Raw genomic sequence first — 19,732 nt, 5'->3', positions numbered from 1 at the left:
AGATATTATCTGACCTTCATCTAACTGAAAATAATAAACAAAATGTACTCATCTGTATATTTTATCCAACACCAGGTCTAAAATGACTGGAAACACCTGCCTCCGCTTACCCGCATATCATCAGGTCATATTTACTGTTTTTTGTTTACACCTGTTCATTTATTTAAGTGGATTATAACTAAGACGGAGCTCTAGCAAATTTTTTTGTCCTTAGGATTTAAACACAACCTTCTATTGGCTTTGTGGTTATGTGGTTATATCTGGGGGAAAACCTGAACCAAATAAAGGATGTATTACCAGTGAAAAGTGTCTGAATATACATTTAATCAGTGGGAAAACAAAATAGATCCTCATTCGTATGATTTCAACTGAATGAAAATATTAACAATAAAAAAAAAAAGGCAAGTACAATTTGTTGGGTGAAGGTTGCAACCCTGCAACAATATATTTGAATTTAAATTTAGCTCTGTACATTTGATAAGATTAGCATGAAAAAGCACAATTTAAACAGCCGTGTTCCATGTAGCCCGCAATATGTACCGACATTGCTGATTTTAAGCAGCTCTCCTGTAGGATTTGATGACGATAAATCTTTAATAATAATATTAATAATAATAATTCTGTAGATTCCTCCGAGACTCCTCTGGGACAGGATGTGAAATTCACTTTCTGTGGTGAAAAAACTGTGGATTTTCTTTTATTCAAAACCAATAAGAAAGTGAAAAAGGCTCTTATCTGATTCTAACGACAACAATTACATTTACTTCTGATTTGAATCTGGTGTTGAAAATCTTTAGGCTTATTTCACTGAAATGCAAATGCTGTTGCCTGGATTGCTTTAGTTCTTGTTCTTTTCTTATCTAAAAACTCTACATTCAAGACACTCCGTTAACATGTGGAACTACTGAAGAATAAGGTTTACTGATAAAAAAAAAGAGCAGATAATCAAATAATTATATTCCCACAAATCAGAATGAATGAGCAGTCAAAATAAATATATGGTGTAAATATATGTATAAAAAGCTCAGTAAGCATCAATCTCGAATCATGCCTGTTTCAACACTATGCTTATATTTCACTAGATGAACACACAAAAAAAGAACACCACTATTTTGAAATAGAGAAAAGAAAAAGAAAAAAAAAAGTCAAACACAACACAAACCATTGACCTTTTTTCTACAGGCTTTCTAATGGCAGTCAATTCTCAAACACAATCTTTAGTCTTATAAATGTTATAAAAAGATACAAGACTATTAAATTATAGTCAGGGAGATCACTTGCTGATAGCAAGTTGTAATTCAATTAGAATTTGACTTCACTGAGCTCAGCTGCTGATAAGAATAGTTTCTAAAGTGTAAGTTACTGCAACAAGTCATGTTTAATGATGAAACATCCTTCTGCTTTGAACCAAGCTGAAGTGGCACAATCGCACTCGGTGATGTAGATGCAGCGAGCACAAGCTAGACGAGCATGCTACCGGTGGTGTATATATTTCTAGTGGTGTAGGACACGTGAAGGAAGATGAAAACATTGCTGAACATTAGAAGTGCGAGATATCAGGACGTTCTGGTTAAGGAATTTGTCTAATATTAGTTTCCTTGTTTCTATTACAGCATGTTGACTCTTACAAGTGAATATTATAGACAAGGCGGCACGAAGGATCAAACTTAAAAAGTGCATTAAAAAGGATTTAGCGTTATATGTTATGTAATGTACACACACACCAGGCACTTCTAAGAGAAGCTAAACCAAATCAGTATGTATAGAAAGAATATTTGAATTAAGACAAGATGATAAATTTAAACTAATATTAATTAACAGTTCGAGCTCAAAATCAGTAGTTGTTTAAAAAAAAAAAAAAGGGGTTCCCAATCATTTTCATGATTTCAATGGAAAGACTGGAAGCTTTTAGACCAATCGACATGTCTCTGGTTTTGCTTTTGTCAAATGATGATAAGGAGTAAGAACTCGTATCATCTCCACCAAAGATCAGAATAAATCAGATGGTTACAGCCAATAAATCCTCAGCTACCTCGCCTACTCACACTCCGATTGGTCCAGCTCCAGGTTGTTCAAATGATCGGGAGCCCCTGTCCTGAAGGATAAAGTCTTAAACTAAAACTTAATCTAAAAAGTGCACATTCATGAAAAATCTGATTGGCACAAAAAAAAAAAAAAAAAAACAGAATCTCTCTCCAAGATGAGCTCCAGAGGAAAACATACAGTCCATCAGGAAGCAGAGGAATGCCGATTTTCACAGGGACTAATTTCTAATAAATAAATAAATAAATAGATTAATTAAAATAAATAAATAAAATACAAGCAAGTATACAGACAGTATGACTAGTAATATTTCTGGGCAATGATTGATCATGCATGAGGTTGGTTAAGCAGACATCAAACACTAACATTTCTCACAGCAAGCTTAATCAGGTTAGTTACATGGCATGCTACATTCACACTAGCAAGCAGCAGTGAATTTATGACGACTCAGTAAAGCTGAATCTAAAAGACGAGACATCTCATTACTGTATAAGGAGATATTATAGAAAAATACGAGTGATTGATCGTGACAAGCGAGTAGTCACTTGCTAGTATGAGTGGAAGGTCATGCGGTGATATAAACCACGTGGGAAGTCGATTAGCCGACGCAGAGCTAAGTTTAGAAATTTTAGAAAGAACGAGATTCGATCAAAAAGAATGATCAAGTTCCTCTCAAATCTAATGATTTAAGTGATTGAATTGAATCGAATATGAGACAATCGGATTTTCTTACCAGGACACTGATGTGGTTACGAGCGCTCTTCATTTCTAGTGGGCACCTTTCCGAAACCAGTTCTGGAAACCAAAGTTTAGCATTGGAATCTTAAACGTTATCCTATTTTTCTGTATTTAAGAGCAATTTTCTTCAGCAAATTGTATGAAAAATAAATAAATTATATATATATTTTTATATTTATATACACACACACACACACGACAAAATGGGAAACACTATCACTATCGACGATCACACTAAACACATTGCAACATTAATGGGAACGATAACCCTGGAGCTTCAGTTAAAGTTCATCAAACATCCGAATGAAGGAGATTTTGATCTCTGAGACTTTAATCGTAGCATGGTTGTTGGTAACAGATGGGCTGGTTTGAGAATTTCACCACACAAACACACACACACACACACACACACAAAGGATATAGTACTTCATACAAACACTCTTAACAACGGTGATGAACAGAAAAGCATCTAAAAACAGATCTCAATCTGAGGCCATCATGTGCACAGATCCGCCAAGAATAAGATGATAAAGAAATAATTCACCTGGTCTTTTTCCAGTCACTGACATGCAAGTGACTACATGACAGTTCATGTTCTGTGATGAAGATGTTTAAGTGGAGATTTTCACAGGTCTTTGTCATTTTAGTAAAGCGCACCATATAAAAAAAAAGAGACTCAGTAAACCACCAAATTCAAAAGGTTTGTGCAAATGATACCTTGAACTAATCCGACGGTGTTTATGATACAAAGTTCTTCCTCACTTTCTCATGAACATGAGTTCATATCTGCAATTAGTTCTTATTTTTAAAAATTGAAGAAAAACGTGTTGTATATTCCCACTGCTTACAACCTCTAATTACTTTTTTTTGCTAATCCTTTAAGAAATTGTACCACTGTAACTATAACCGGCACCAACGTCCACGCTATGATCAAAATCAATTCTTCCTGATCGTGATGTTTGATGTGAATGTTATCTGAAGCTGCTGGTCTTTATTTATCTACACGGTGTGCTGCTGTCACCTGATTGGCTGATTCCTGCCCGGTTCCATAAAGACAGCGGTGCAGACTGATACATTTTGTGCGCTGCCGCATATTAAATATACGATAATTAGTCAAAAAGTTTTTCTGCGTGAGAAATACAATGTGTGGCGGGAGAGCGTGACAAAAGACCAAACTGTCACTCTCAATGTGTGACACTTGACAGTCCTGCATGACATCAAAATTTTAACTTGCCGGCTACAGCAAACCAAAAATGCGTCTGCATCGGTGTGTCGGATTTCGCAAGTCGGCAGTTATGACGCATAATTTGAGCGACAAAAAAATTAAACACGGTTTATTTTAATGTTACAAGAGCATCATAATCTTAGATTTTAGAATTACATTTAAAAAAAAACTAACTAACTAAAATAAAATAAATTTAAATTAAATATTTATTTTCCAAATCTACAGGGAGCCACAGCAGAGGGATGAAAGAGCCACTTGCGGCTCCGGAGCCGCGGGTTGCCGACCCCTGGTATAAAGTGACCAAAACAATTGACTCCACTTCTGAAAGCCCTTACAAACAAACAAAGCTCTTACTTTTGCGCATGTTACAAAGTAAAATGAATCAGCAGATTAATATCTTTAATGTGAAGGACAGGACCAGTTGCAGTTACTGAATCTTTCTGGAGCACATTAGAATGCGGGGGAAACAACGCAAATGGACATGAAAGACATTCTTGTTAAAATAAGCTGCATTCTGTGAGCATGCGACAAGTTGCATTAGTTTTATTTATTTATTTTTAGAACAAGCTCAAACTTTTTTGTCAATAATGAGTGTGTTCACTGTAATGAAGCGAGGATTGCACTGACCTTTTCTTCAAATAAAACATGCCAGATACTGAAAGGTAAAACAGGACATAGTTTAAAATGGAAAACAACAGAGATATACTACAAATCATGCAATTTATTGTTTTGGAATTAAAACAGGACAGCAGCTCTGAGAGTAATGCTGGTTGTAATTTAAATCACAGCTTTATACTAACGCTCATTTTAAGATATATACAGATAGACATATACAGCTATTTTCCAAAAAAAAAAATTTTTTTTTTAAACAATGTACACTTACCCAATAAGATGCCGATGACCATGACCCCGACCCCGATCGCAATCTTAGCCCCAACAGAAAGCTCTTCTGTGAATAAAAGAATATTACAGCTTATTAATTCAAAAAACAAGTGTGAAACATCTACAATCATGATACTAAAGTATGTTAGCAATCTGGCTGAACGTAGCTACTAAAACATGGACACCCTGTGATATTTAGTAAAGACCGTACTTTTAACATGGCAACATTGGAGAATTGCTGTTCTATTCGGACTGTGTGTCTCCTGCCACATTTAAAAAACTATAATAAATGACACATCGGTATTTAACAAATCCAAGAACAATGAGGATCGTTATTAGTGCTGGTTCGTTTGGAAAATACATCTTACCAAGCGGGGGAGGAACAGTGACCTTAGGGATTTCACTTGGACTTGGACCTGGACCTGGATTTGGACCTGGACCTGGGCCTGGGCCTATTTTATCTTCTATTTAAAATTAGAAAGAAATGAAAAGTGAGCATTCAAACAAACCATTTGTGACTATATACATCAGAAGCTATAGGAACAACAATACACTAGTTTATAATTTCAGCTTTAATTTGGGAGTTTTCTCATGATCATGACAGAAAGTGAAGTAACTCCACAGTGAGCAGAAAAGCATCTCAGCATGGACAAAGCATCAAACCTTGAAGGATGCAACAGCAGAAGACCACAGCGGTCACTTCTGCCGCTCATGCCGAGTTACTTTTGCTCACCATGGTTGTTATTAGAGACTTCCTGTCAGCTCAGAACACTCTGGACATTTTCATCCAATCTCTCATCAGCAAGACTCTTTATCCTTGTCTTTTTACTTTTCCACACCATTTGGTATAAAATCTAAAAGCTGTTGGTGTGAAAATTTGTCTATATGAAGTTGACATCCACCATGACTATGAGCTGTTGTTAATTTGGCTGGGTGAAAATATCAAACCTTTGATTATGAATCAAAACTACAAGTCATAAAATGTGGTTCAATACCAATGCACACTGGAGGAGGTGGTTTCCATTCGTTTTCTTCACATATAAGGTAGCCCGATCCTTCCATTTTGTAGCCTTTATTACACTGGTACTCGACAAACTCTTTATATTTGTAGGGTGGTGACCTGCCTTGAATTCTAACCGCATTTTCAATTGCAGGTGCATCACAACTGACTTCTGTAAAGTAAAAAATAAATGCAGACAGAAATATAAATGAGAAAAAGGATCAAAAAAAAAAAAAAAAAGACTTAAAAAATATAATAAAACAAATCAAATCAGTTATGATATCAGTACTGTTTAAGCATTACTTACAACATCCAAATTATAACCTAAATGTCATTTGGAGCTTACGTGTGTTTATATGTAATTCTGCATAACTTACTTAAACACCGAGGAGGAGGAGGAAAGGATCCGTTGTCAGAACAGGATATTGTTGATTCTCCAAAAAGAATGTAATCTTTTTCACAAGAGTATGTGACTGTCTGCCCATAATTATAAACCTCATCCAAGGGATCAAAATTTCCATTCTGTATACTAGGAGGTTGTTTACATTTTGTCACTAAAAAGCAAAAAAACCAACAAACTGCTTAAAACAAACAAACAAACAAACAAATTGTCTACTACCACTGAACACAAAATCATCATAAAATTCATTACCTTCACACACAGCGTCTCTCCCATCCCAACCATTATCTCGACAATTTCTAGTTCTCTCTCCAACAAGCATATACCTACAAACAGCAATGGTATGTTAAATCTTATGTACACAAGAATGTTTTGTGCATTTGCATGAATATATTTAAACAAAGAGTAAGTTTTAAAAATATATATAAAAAACAAGAGCACAACTTTACTAACCCTTCGTTACACTGTGCAGTGATTGTTGCACCAAAGTCAATTCCATTTGGAGTTAAATATTTTCCATTAGAAATTTCACCCGGACTTCCACAGGACTTTACTAAAAATATATATAAAATGTCTTGACATGCATGCTTTGCACCATGGACAGTACAAAAATAAACAATTAAAGCCCCACCATCACTACAAACACATCAGGGGAAAAAGCTAGAATGAGAAAATGTCTATGAGGAAAATCACATTTGCACTGAAGTTGTAGTTCAGTCCACTGGTTTCCCTTGCAGGTGATTGTTTTGGAACTTCCGGGCTGCTTCGGTACATAACCAGTGGAACATTTGTATGTTAGTGTCGATCCATCAGGGAAATTGTCTTGCCTTGAAGGTTCAGTGAGAATCCTATTTTCCCCAATAACGGGGCTGGCACATTGTGCTGAGAAGATAAAAGATAAATAAATGTAATATTAGTACAAATCAGTTTTAATATGCATGCATCAGTAACTCCATATTGCAATGGTGTACGAGTTTATCTAGCAATCGTAAAGACTACCAAAAAATATATATTAAATTATGTTCTCTTTTTTAAGGCCATAAAAATTAAGTGTTTATTCCAGAAACTGTATCATAGATTTAAAAGGTTAATCAGTTGAGATCAGTCATATACAATACATTTTTTTTACTCCTTGAACCCAATTCACAGTCCATTTAATGATTTTTTTTTTTGTAATGAGCTCCCATGGTTTTTCAGCTGGCCATTACGAGCATGGTTAGCTGCACACGAGTCAGTCAGCATTAAATACACTTATATGAATGTGGTTCATCATAGTAATACCTACAGTACACTACATCCATCTATTTACTTGATTGCTTCAGAGAACTTCAGATTCAGAATAATTTTATTTTCAAGTACTGTGGGTTTCACGTTTACAAGGAATTTGTACAACTTCACTATTTAACTACGCTCCCATTTTGGAACAAGTGCAACCAGCGATTCTTTTAGTTTTACTAGGTCTCTTGCCACAAAGTTCCAAAAGAGCGTTTATTTCCCCGTCTATGTAAAAGCAGTTGGCTGAAATACTTTACAAACAGATTAAATGTGGCAGAGTCTATGGGCATCGTGGGGTGTGTCTACGAAAAGACTGCCCAAGTAATCAGTGTAGAGGTTTTATGATACCATTGTCCTGCACTCGATACGGCTCTCTGGTTCACATCACATTTGCTGGTTGTGAATTGAGAAGGTGACTGAGATGATCACGCAATAATCACCACTGTTTGCCCCAAACGCACACTTTTTGCTCTTCACAGATTTTTTTATTTTATTTTATTTTTTTTACAAATAACCAAAGTAAGATAGTCCATAAACATTTCTTTTAATACTGTATTCATTTCTAAATAGTTTTCCATTTCAGAATATCCTTCTTCTTTCTGTCAACTGTTTTGCAAGTCATCGGTGTGATTCAGATTAGTCAAAGATATCATATTGTTGCTTCGGTCATCTGTATGTGTATTAATCTAATTTCCATAACAAACCCTTCTGTTTATCATTTGTATTATTATTTCTTACCCAATTTGTTCCAGATTATTTATACTAGTGTTTTTTTCCAACCAACTCATCAATCGATGTGAAAAAATCGGGTGAAATAAAGTGAAAATCGGGTGAAACACAGTCGCATAGTATCATATTATAAGGTAGAGATAACAGATGATTAAAGTTAATCTGTATTTATTCATTAAAACGGATTGTACCTCGGATTTCTCCAGCCTTCATGAGACATATGAGAAGGACGATCAGGGTGTAGCTCGGTGTCTCCCACATGGTTTTCAGTGTTATTTTCACTCCGACTTCTTTTCACTGCAGCAATACGGTCAGTAATATTGGTTAGTTAAGTGTGTGTGTGTGTGTGTGTGTGTGTGTGTGGGGCTAGTTAACTAGATAGCTCGCTAACCAGGTTGTGTTTGTTTCCTTACAACGACAACAAAAACGCGACAGGAAGGTAACTAGCTTTCCATTTGGTTTAATATTTTTGCTTAGTAAAAAATATATTTATATATTAGTGGGACTAGATTTTGACTAAATATTCCGAGTAATTCATGTTAGCTTTAGGCTAATGTCAGGTGATAACGGAAAACATGACAAAGCGTGCAACATCGCAGATTCGTCATAAAACTAACAATAATAAAAAAAAAATAACGTTATTTTCCAGAATATCTAGCGCTGCATAATGCTCTAGAACATTTGTTTTTTATCTAATTTACCTAAACAGAAAACTGTCGAAAGCCGAACATCGTCCCTTATATTGTATTAGCCACCAAAGCTAACTTAATTTGAAGGAACTGTCAGACAATGGCAGACAAGGCAGAAACGTATTAACGTTGAGCTAGTTAGTTCCGGTTTAACCCAGAGGAACTAATTTACCATCAACAAACAAGAATAAAGCTCACCTTTTCAGTTTAAATCCCCCAAAAGCTCCGTCGAACCTGTTAAAAACCGAGTACGGCCTTTTAAACACCACCAGATCCTGAATAAATGACCGGAAATGTGGTTACACCCTGTGAGAACATGAGCTATTCTTCACCAAGTAACGTAACATTCTACACGTAAACTCACAGTAGAATGAATCATGAGCTCGCTTTTTCTCGTCTTGCATGGATTTACCTCTAGTTTCCGCTTGGGGTTCTAGACGCGAAAATTCCACTCGTCAGATGACTAGCAACGTGTCCTATGGAGTACCGAAAGGGCCAAAACACATAGGAACTCGGACAGTGTGGATATATAGACTGCTATTGTTGACAGTTCGGAAAGACACAAAACAACCCGATAATGGTGGAAAATGGTGGTGCTTTGACTTTGATCCACCTTCTCCTGAAGGATATCTGCCTGTTTCAATAAAATGTCTTCTCAGTCTTCTCTACTCTTACAATTTTCTTATATTTTTTTTGACACACTTTACTGGTTTTACTTCCAAAAATACAAATAAATTAGAAATATAATTATTATTTTTTTTAATCCTAACAAGGTTAAAACCCATTCTGAAGTTCTGACGTGTCCTTTCTTTGCTCTCACTCACATGAAAGAAAACACTTCAGATCCTGTGACCTTTTTTGTGTTGGTTTTCTAGTTTTCTGTGTATGAGTGAAGTCTGTAACATGAAGCCAAAATGTCTCTGAAGCTCTGTAGTGGCTGTAAGCAGTAAAAATATTAGCCCTGCTCATTCCCATGTTGGTGACTGAGACAGATGTACTCAGACTCACTGAGCACTTTATAGGAATGTTATATACAAATACTGTGCAGGTCTTTGTAACATCTTCCTACCCTCTGTTTTCGTAACATGGATTCTGGAAACACTCCTTTGAGATTCTGGTCAAAGTTGACATGCCTGCAATGCTCAATTCGTGCAGATTTTTGCACTTTTATGCTGTTAAACCCAAACGTGCTTGAGACAACTTTTTGCTTTGCCATGTGGTCCATCATTGAATCTGTCCTGTACGCATCCATCCATCAAAATCTGGGGCCTGTTTCAGAAAGCAGGTTAAGTGAAAACTCTTGAGTATGTTAACCCTGAAATGAGGGAACCTCTGGGTTTTCCGTTTCAGAAAGGGAGGTATGTTAAACCCGAGAAAGCAGGTTAAGTTAAGCACACAATTGCTCAGTTGTATAAATTGAAACAAAATATAAGTCTCTCTGGGTAAGGGGGTCTGTTAAATGCCGTAAATGTAAAATTAATGAAATGGCGTGTCCTTTTATGGACGATCCTGTTGATGAAGAGTCTGTATTAATTCTTTTGAGCCCAGAGTGGATTTTTGTCACATCCCTATGCATTTTTATTTGAGCGATACCGTTTTTCTTTACAGTCAATAAGATCCATAATGTCATCCATCCTTACATCAGCCATCGCGGCCGTGCTCTTACATCCGAGCAGATGCTTTGCGTTGCCTTACGTTTTTTTATTTTTTTTTTTGCAAATTGTAGTTTTGTGTATAACATCTGGGATGCAGAACATATTAGTAAGGCTACTGTTTGCAGAGCTGTCAGGAAAGTGAGCCTCGCTCTTAAGCGCTTTCTGACAATTTTTGAGTTGTTTCATGATAAAATAAAATACTGTTCTTTCACCTCTGATATTGTAACATTTGGCTATTTACTATTTACTCTAAAATAATTCTTAATTACTAACTACAAATTACATCTTCAACAAGTCTAATTAGATTAATGTAATAATTACTATCTCTAGAAAGTATTGGTCTACTTACTAATTTGATCTACTTACTTATTAATTACTTTCTAAATCTCATATCAACCTCAACCACTTGAACAATAAGGAGAGACAAGAAATAAACAATATACAATTGCATGAATTGTCCTTGAATTGAACAAAGTATGTAACTAGAGGGAGAAGTTTACATTAAAAATATAACTTTTAAAGGTGTGTGTGTGTATATATATATATATATATATACACACACACACACATTTTTAAAATTTGATGTTAAATCCACTATTGTTTTATACAGCAGTGTTGCTTTTTTTTAAAAAAAATACGTGTTCATATTCTACATACGCTTGAATAAGCACTTCCGGTTCTGCTGGAGAGAAATATGCAGACTTTTCTTTTGTCTGATGCTGTTGCCATGGTGACTTGTTATATCTGCGCTCCATTGATAATGGCTTTTTTTAAGTTGTGTTGTACGCGCTTAACTGAGAGTCAGTCAATTTAGAGTTCATAAAACTAACTAATTTCAGCTGTTCTGTAACCGAAAACTCAGAGTTTCCCATCTCAGGGTTTGTCAACTCAGAGTTCAAGTTTAAACTCAGAGTTGGTTGAACCTCCTTTCTGAAACGGCCCCCTGGTTTGGAGCAGCAACAAAACAGGACAGGAAAAAACTGCAACATCACATACTTTCAGTCATATAGATATGTGCTTCACTATCGATACAGATATACATTTATATGTATATTATCACTTGAATTTTAGCTTTAAGCCTTTGGTTTAGTTTTACCCATAAGGTATGCATTTGTAATACCATTAACCAAGAAATAAAACCAAAGTGAAGAAGCAAAACAAACAAACAAACACGCGAATAAATTATTATTATTATGATTATTATTTTTTTTATTATTTAACTCAACTCTAAACACAAAATGTTCAGGTATACAAACATTCTAAAAGGATATTCAAGAAGCTTTGAAGAATAATAAAATGTCTAAAAGGAGAATTACTCGTGCAATTAAGCTCCAGTTTGGTCCACTGGGTTCCCACACAGGTGATCATGTTGGGAGCTGATGAATCCACAGGCCGATAACCAGTAGAACACTTGAACATTAATGTAGATCCATTTGGGAATGTCTGCTGGCTCAAGTCATCGACTATAACCCTGTTTTCCCCAACATCAGGTCTCTCACATTGTGCTGAGAAGAGTAGAATTTATATACACAACTTAAAAGAGCCTCATGTGAAGTGTTTTATGAAAATATTCTCATTGGATGCAAAAGATATTGTCGAGTCCATTTGTGCAAACCAAACATTGCTGAGATGGTATCTGGACCCAGATAAGTGGGAACATTTTTTCTGCAATACATTAACTATCCAAAATGATATACTATTGATAAGAAAAAGACTGTTGGAGTAAATATTTTTATTCTTTCTTCATGACCGTATTTCAGGATGTGTCTAAAATTTTGATCCAAATAGAGGTCAAAGAATTCAACACTGGGTGTAACCACCTGACAAGTCAGTTGCTGATAGGGCTACATAAATCTACACTTAGAAGGAAATAGGAACCAGCCTTAATTCTTCATACTATTGCATGTACTCTTGTTGGTGCTGTCATATTCTCCTCCCTATAAATTCAGGATTTACAGAGCTAGCTCTTAGAACAGCAATCAGACATAAATAAATTAAGAAAAGTCTATTTCACACTGTCTGTTCGACGTTATACACATCCGTATTTAACAAATCCAAGAACAATGAGGATCGTTATTAGTGCTGGTCCATTTGGAAAATACAACTTACCTTTATCATCTAGGGGAGCATCAGTGACTGGGATTGGACCTGGGCCTATTTTATCTTCTATTTAAATAAGAAAGAAATGAAAAGTGAGAATTCAAACAAACCATTTGTGACTATATACACATCAGAAGCTATTGGAACAACAATGTCAATACTATAGTTTAAAATTTTCGCATGATCGTGGCATGAATGTTGGTGCCAGAAAATGAAGTAACTCCACAGTGAGCAGAAAAGCATCTCAGCATGGACAAAGCATCAAACCTTGAAGGATGCAACAGCAGAAGACCACATCGGTCACTTCTGCCGCTCATGCCGAGTTACTTTTGCTCACCATGGTTGTTATTAGAGACTTCCTGTCAGCTCAGCTCTGGACATTTTCATCCAATCTCTCATCAGCAAGACTCTTTATCCTTGTTTTTTTACTTTTTCACACCATTTGGTATAAAATCTAAAAGCTGTTGGTGTGAAAATTTGTCTATATGAAGTTGACATCCACCATGACTATGAGCTGTTGTTAATTTGGCTGGGTGAAAATATCAAACCTTTGATTATGAATCAAAACTACAAGTCATAAAACGTGGTTCAATACCAATGCACACTGGAGGAGGTGGTTTCCATTCGTTTTCTTCACATATAAGGTAGCCCGATCCTTCCATTTTGTAGCCTTTATTACACTGGTACTCGACAAACTCTTTATATTTGTAGGGTGGTGACCTGCCTTTAATTCTAATCGCATTTTCAATTGCAGGTGCATCACAACTGATTTCTGTAAAGTAAAAAATAAATGCAGACAGAACTTAAACTTACTAACTTACTTAAACACCGAGGAGGAGGAGGAAAGGATCCGTTGTCAGAACAGGATATTGCTGATTCTCCAAAAAGAATGTAATCTTTTTCACAAGAGTATGTGACTGTCAGCCCATAATTATAAACCTCATCCAAGGGATCAAAATTTCCATTCTGTATACTAGGAGGTGGTTCACATTTCATCACTGAAAAGCAAAAAACAACAACAACAAACTGCTTAAAACAAACAAACAAACAAACAAATTGTCTACTACCACTGAACACAAAATCATCATAAAATTCATTACCTTCACACACAGGGTCTCTCCCATCCCAACCATTATCTCGACAATTTCTAGTTCCCATTCCAACAAGCATATACCTACAAACAGCAATGGTATGTTAAATCTTATGTACACAAGAATGTTTTGTGCATTTGCATGAATATATTTAAACAAAGAGTAAGTTTTAAAAATATATATAAAAAACAAGAGCACAACTTTACTAACCCTTCGTTACACTGTGCAGTGATTGTTGCACCAAAGTCAATTCCATTTGGAGTTAAATATTTTCCATTCCAAATTTCACCCGGACTTCCACAGGACTTTACTAAAAATATATATAAAATGTCTTGACATGCATGCTTTGCACCATGGACAGTACAAAAATAAACAATTAAAGCCCCACCATCACTACAAACACATCAGGGGAAAAAGCTAGAATGAGAAAATGTCTATGAGGAAAATCACATTTGCACTGAAGTTGTAGTTCAGTCCACTGGTTTCCCTTGCAGGTGATTGTTTTGGAACTTCCAGGCTGCTTCGGTACATAACCAGTGGAACATTTGTATGTTAGTGTCGATCCATCAGGGAAATTGTCTTGCCTTGAAGGTTCAGTGGGAATCCTATTTTCCCCAATAACGGGGCTGGCACATTGTGCTGAGAAGATAAAAGATAAATAAATGTAATATTAGTACAAATCAGTTTTAATATGCATGCATCAGTAACTCCATATTGCAATGGTGTACGAGTTTATCTAGCAATCGTAAAGACTACCAAAAAATATATATTAAATTATGTTCTCTTTTTTAAGGCCATAAAAATTAAGTGTTTATTCCAGAAACTGTATCATAGATTTAAAAGGTTAATCAGTTGAGATCAGTCATATACAATACATTTTTTTACTCCTTGAACCCAATTCACAGTCCATTTAATGATTTTTTTTTTTGTAATGAGCTCCCATGGTTTTTCAGCTGGCCATTACGAGCATGGTTAGCTGCACACGAGTCAGTCAGCATTAAATACACTTATATGAATGTGGTTCATCATAGTAATACCTACAGTACACTACATCCATCTATTTACTTGATTGCTTCAGAGAACATCAGATTCATAATAACCTTTATTTTCAAGTACTGTGGGTTTCACGTTTACAAGGAATTTGTACAACTTCACTATTTAACTACGCTCCCATTTTGGAACAAGTGCAACCAGCGATTCTTTTAGTTTTACTAGGTCTCTTGCCACAAAGTTCCAAAAGAGCATGTTATTGCTATGGACCAAGGTCTGAGAACCATGGTGTTCTTCATTTTCCATAACAATTTATGAGCTAAGGTCTGGGAACAATGGTATTTTCCCTTCTACATAACAAGTTGTTATTACAAATGTGCTCAGACTGACTAGGCCTAACAGCCCCGAATCTGGTTGCAATAAACATCTTTGGCCTACAACATCACCTACATATGTCTTATGACAGCAATTGTAATATTTTGCAAGGCCTAATACTTTACTTTGGTTATAGTATTGTAAGGAATAATATTTTAATTATTTCTACTAAGATTTTTTTTCCCAACACGTTTATTTCCCCGTCTATGTAAAAGCAGTTGGCTGAAATACTTTACAAACAGATTAAATGTGGCAGAGTCTATGGGCATCGTGGGGTGTGTCTACGAAAAGACTGCCCAAGTAATCAGTGTAGAGGTTTTATGATACCATTGTCCTGCACTCGATACGGCTCTCTGGTTCACATCACATTTGCTGGTTGTGAATTGAGAAGGTGACTGAGATGATCACGCAATAATCACCACTGTTTGCCCCAAACGCACACTTTTTGCTCTTCACAGATTTTTTTATTTTATTTTATTTTTTACAAATAACCAAAGTGAGATAGTCCATAAACATTTCTTTTAATACTGTATTCATTTCTAAATAGTTTTCCATTTCAGAATATCCTTCTTCTTTCTGTCAACTGTTTTGCAAGTCATCAGTGTGATTCAGATTAGTCCAAGATATCATATTGTTGCTTCGGTCATCTGTATGTGTATTAATCTAATTTCCATAACAAACCCTTCTGTTTATCATCTGTATTATTATTTCTTACCCAATTTGTTCCAGATTATTTATACTAGTGGTTTTTTCCAACCAACTCATCAATCGATGTGAAAAAATTGGGTGAAATAAAGTGAAAATCGGGTGAAACACAGTCGCATAGTATCATATAATAAGGTAGAGATAACAGATGATTAAAGTTAATCTGTATTTATTCATTAAAACGGATTGTACCTCGGATTTCTCCAGCCTTCATGAGACATATGAGAAGGACGATCAGGGTGTAGCTCGGTGTCTCCCACATGGTTTTCAGTGTTATTTTCACTCCGACTTCTTTTCACTGCAGCAATACGGTCAGTAATATTGGTTAGTTGAAGGCAGGGTCTCCGATATTTGAGAAATGCTTCAGAAAACTGCGTTGGGCCACCAAACAAAACAAAAATCAAAACTAACGTGTAGCCAATGAGCAGAAAGGGGCGGGTCTTGTCAATATGGGCGGAGAGAGGGTTCAGTGCGCATGTGTGACATTAGCAGAAAGCGGTTTTAATATTGACAAGGAGGATAAAAAAACAAGGAAAGAAAGCTAAAAAGGCTTACGATAAGGCAAGAAGTAGGACATGTTAATATAGGATCAGCTTTCCAGCGCTGGAGAGAACTGAAGGAGAGGGAAGCTAAACGCTTTTCTTATTTTTTTTTGACACACTTTACTGGTTTACTGCCAAAAATACAAATAAATCAGTCATATAATTATTTTTTTTTAAAAATCCTAACAAGGTTAAAACCCATTCTGAAGTTCTGACGTGTCCTTTCTTTGCTCTCACTCACATGAAAGAAAACAAGTCAAGTCAAGAAGCTTTTATTGTCATTTCAACCAAATATAGCTGTTGCGATATGTGAGACAATGTTTATCCAGGATCATGGTGCTACATAAAACAAAGACAGGGCTAGGACACTTCAGATCCTGTGACCTTTTTTGTGTTGGTTTTCTAGTTTTCTGTGTATGAGTGAAGTCTGTAACATGAAGCCAAAATGTCTCTGAAGCTACAAATACTGTGCAGGTCTTTGTAACATCTTCCTACCCTCTGTTTTTGTAACATGGATTCTGGAAACACTCCTTTGAGATTCTGGTCAACGTTGACATGCCTGCAATGTTCAATTCGTGTACATTTTTGCAATTTTATGCTGTTAAACCCAAACGTGCTCTACTGGATTCAGATCTGGTGACTTGAAGGCCACAGTTGACCACAAAACCAGTTTATTATAATATTGTTATTTGCACTATCATGCACTTCTCACACTTTATGTACATTACTGTCATATATCCTGTATTCACATTTAATACTCATTCTCTCTATATTGTCTCACATCGTCTGTTTTGTCTTGTCTTGTATAGTCCAAACTAAATGTACAGTATAGTGTTATTTAGGTCTGTACTTTTGAGAGTCACAAACAGCTGAAACCAAATTCCTTGTGTGTGTCAACACAATTGGCCAATAAACCTGATTCTGATTCTCATGCTAGAAGTAGCCATTAGAGGATGGGTAAATTGTAGCTATTAAAGGATGTTCAGTATCAATATTCTGTGGCATTCAAGCAATGAATCAAGCAATCAATGAAGCATTAAAGCGTCAAGAAATCTTTCCCCATACCATTTCACGATTTGCATCAGCCTGGAACAAGGCTAGTTGGGTTCATAGATTTATGCCAAATTCTGATAATACCATTTATGTGCCTCAGCAGAAATCAAGATTCATCAGACCAGGCTACGTTTTTCCAGTCTTCAACTCATAAAAGTTTTTTTTAAATGCGCCTTATAGATTAGTCTACCATAAGCATTTCTGTCAATCAGACATAGCTGTGTTTGCACAGGAGACATAACATATTTAAAGCAAAGTAAACAATTAAGGATTAAATGCCTAAACATTACAAATATTTAACTATTATTATTATAAACTTTGTAACTATTAAATGGTATTAACATTAAAAACTAAAATAAATTATAACACAACTAGAAAGATTAGGAATAAACAAATCACACCATAGAAACAATGACAGATAAAGAGTAATTACAAAATAAAAATTTAATGCAAACAGATTTTGTATTGTGGAGTGTTTTTAATCCAAATGTTAAATATTGATATTGATATTGGTATAAGATTACATTAAGGGATACAAGTATCAGTAGTCATAACGAGTATATCAAAGTGTATAGTCAAATACCCAATACGTCTGTGGACACTCCTCCTAAATACTGAGTACAGGTGTTTGAACCACCCACAGTCATAACCACATATTTTTAGAGTCCATATTTTGTAATGCGGTAATGTTTTTGACTGGGATGTCCAACAAGGTCATATGCCTTTGGCCATACATGTGGTGTCCAAATGTTATATACTGCATAATCGTAAGCAATCTAAAACGAATCCTACACTTTTCTACAGACTCTCAGATAGATTTTGATGTACATTCCCATGCATTAATACATAGCAGTGAAATGCAATTACATTCTTCCATCCTAATCTGTGTTTATATACATTAGCTAATTATAAGAAATGCAAAATGACTGACAAAAAAAACCTGTGCAGTATTTTATTCATTACATCTAATTTTTAGAAAAACACCAAATTCCAAATTCTAGAATTGATTTTTGTGCTTTTTTTGGGCTCCACTGAATAACCATTTCGATGTTGAATTTTTAAATGCTTTGTCCCCTGCACTGGATGTTTTACAGAAGGCAGTGTCTCTGGCAGGAATACAACATTAAAACTGGGAATAGAGTTAACACTATATTTGTTAAATAATACATAATAATTTAAAACACACTCATACCAGACAAAGATCACAGTGCAAAATTGTACCTAATCTATAAAAATCAGGAAAACAGCTTTCCTGAAAGGCAACCGCTAAGATTGTAAATAATCAATGGACATCACTTCTATGAGTTCATCAGTCTTATCAAAACAATTTGGCATCAGTCAGAATCATAGTTCTTGGGTCCTAGAGAAAAAAAAATTGGACAATAGGTGAGAAAAAAAAAAAAGATACCAATGCTGTAACAATTTGCTTTAGGCAGTGCAGTAAATAAGCAGAGAGAAAACAGAGACCAAAAATGACGGAAGTCACGATGACAGAAATATTCCCAATATTTTGAACAGTCAGTGTATACTAGCTTTGTGGATTTTTTACTACTTTCTCTCTAAGTAATCTATCAATACCTACAGGTATGTATCTATTCAGCTCAAAGCACTTATTCATGTGCTAAAATTTTTATATTTGTCCAACAATTAACTCATTATTGTTCCTGATCCCGTCATGTATTTATATTTGGCAAATAAGTTTCATGATATGTTTTATAGTATGGTAACAACACAAATCATCTATAATTGTGACCTTCTTACCTAGAAGGACAACAGCAGACGTACAACCACAGCTATAATGATTACACTGGGCTTCAAACAGGTGCCTGTACAGTAAATAATACACAGTTACTCAATCGATATGAGTCCAGTCTCTAGGACAAAGTGAATTTCAAAGCATTTTTTTTTTTTTATGATTTAAGAATTATAAAAAATAATAATTAATTACTTACTGTCTGATGGTGGAGATGTGGTGAGATTAATTCGAGAAACTAGAATAAAAAGAAGCACAATATAAAGACTAAGGCACATTGTACACTTGTCTGCAGTGTGTACAGGACTTTCCAACTGGATTCTTTTAACTGTGTGTTTATACAGAATACACGAACCTACAGATATTTAAAGGATGTAAAGTAAATATATCAGGTCAGCTACTGCTTCCACATGGAAGCAATTCATTAGTTAACAAGCCTCATTGGCACAAACGTTCCATTCTGTATACTGGGAGGTGGTTCACATTT

The 19,732-nt window shown here is 35.4% G+C and overlaps 3 protein-coding genes across 7 annotated transcripts in view; all 3 read right to left on the bottom strand.

Annotated features, from left to right (window-relative positions):
- Positions 1-304: 304 nt before the first annotated feature.
- LOC125140029 (C4b-binding protein alpha chain-like) lies at positions 305-16,304 on the bottom strand. 5 transcript variants are annotated; one of them, XM_047806947.1, is made up of 13 exons: positions 9,394-9,435; positions 9,180-9,256; positions 8,484-8,589; positions 6,982-7,170; positions 6,742-6,841; positions 6,541-6,614; positions 6,266-6,442; positions 5,884-6,060; positions 5,257-5,352; positions 4,890-4,955; positions 4,634-4,661; positions 2,777-2,838; positions 305-2,270 (listed from the first exon to the last, which is right to left on the bottom strand). In XM_047806947.1, the coding sequence occupies exons 3-12, from the start codon at positions 8,551-8,553 to the stop codon at positions 2,793-2,795; spliced, it is 1,023 nt and encodes a 340-aa protein (XP_047662903.1). In that variant the 5' UTR covers positions 8,554-8,589; positions 9,180-9,256; positions 9,394-9,435; the 3' UTR covers positions 305-2,270; positions 2,777-2,792. The 5 variants fall into 5 exon arrangements, with proteins under 5 accessions (XP_047662903.1, XP_047662902.1, XP_047662905.1 ...); XM_047806946.1 differs by having other exon boundaries at positions 9,346-9,420; XM_047806949.1 differs by lacking the exons at positions 9,180-9,256; positions 9,394-9,435 and adding an exon at positions 16,175-16,304 and having other exon boundaries at positions 8,484-8,568.
- Positions 11,815-16,229, bottom strand: LOC125140028 (C4b-binding protein alpha chain-like). Its single transcript, XM_047806945.1, has 8 exons — positions 16,090-16,229; positions 14,278-14,466; positions 14,038-14,137; positions 13,837-13,910; positions 13,558-13,734; positions 13,332-13,508; positions 12,746-12,802; positions 11,815-12,141 (listed from the first exon to the last, which is right to left on the bottom strand). The coding sequence occupies exons 1-8, from the start codon at positions 16,157-16,159 to the stop codon at positions 11,879-11,881; spliced, it is 1,107 nt and encodes a 368-aa protein (XP_047662901.1). The 5' UTR covers positions 16,160-16,229; the 3' UTR covers positions 11,815-11,878.
- Positions 16,305-17,921: 1,617 nt separating the features above from the next.
- The window catches only part of LOC113641661 (complement receptor type 1-like), a 62,228-nt gene continuing 60,417 nt past the window's right edge, over positions 17,922-19,732 (bottom strand). The window contains exons 65-67 of the mRNA XM_047807356.1: positions 19,445-19,483; positions 19,254-19,318; positions 17,922-18,852 (exon numbers count right to left, since the gene is read on the bottom strand). Of these exons, the coding sequence (XP_047663312.1) occupies positions 19,254-19,318; positions 19,445-19,483 (104 nt within the window). The 3' untranslated portion in view covers positions 17,922-18,852. The remainder of the gene's footprint in view (positions 18,853-19,253; positions 19,319-19,444; positions 19,484-19,732) is intronic.

Source organism: Tachysurus fulvidraco, chromosome 23 (assembly GCF_022655615.1).
Source record: "Tachysurus fulvidraco isolate hzauxx_2018 chromosome 23, HZAU_PFXX_2.0, whole genome shotgun sequence".
Classification (NCBI taxonomy): domain Eukaryota; kingdom Metazoa; phylum Chordata; class Actinopteri; order Siluriformes; family Bagridae; genus Tachysurus; species Tachysurus fulvidraco.
The sequence above is the reverse complement of the archived record's forward strand: the minus strand, read 5'-3'. Positions and strand labels throughout refer to the sequence as shown.

Coding starts and splice junctions, on each gene's coding strand:
- LOC125140029 (XM_047806949.1), bottom strand. CDS start 8,553: ATGTGGGAGACACCGAGCTACACCCTGATCGTCCTTCTCATATGTCTC. Junction 6,842..6,981: donor ACTACAACTTCAGTGCAAAT/GTGATTTTCCTC, acceptor ATATATTTTTAG/TAAAGTCCTGTGGAAGTCCG. Junction 6,061..6,265: donor TCCTCCTCCTCGGTGTTTAA/GTAAGTTATGCA, acceptor TTTACTTTACAG/AAGTCAGTTGTGATGCACCT.
- LOC125140028 (XM_047806945.1), bottom strand. CDS start 16,159: ATGTGGGAGACACCGAGCTACACCCTGATCGTCCTTCTCATATGTCTC. Junction 14,467..16,089: donor GAAGGCTGGAGAAATCCGAG/GTACAATCCGTT, acceptor TTATCTTCTCAG/CACAATGTGCCAGCCCCGTT. Junction 13,735..13,836: donor GAGAGACCCTGTGTGTGAAG/GTAATGAATTTT, acceptor TTTGCTTTTCAG/TGATGAAATGTGAACCACCT.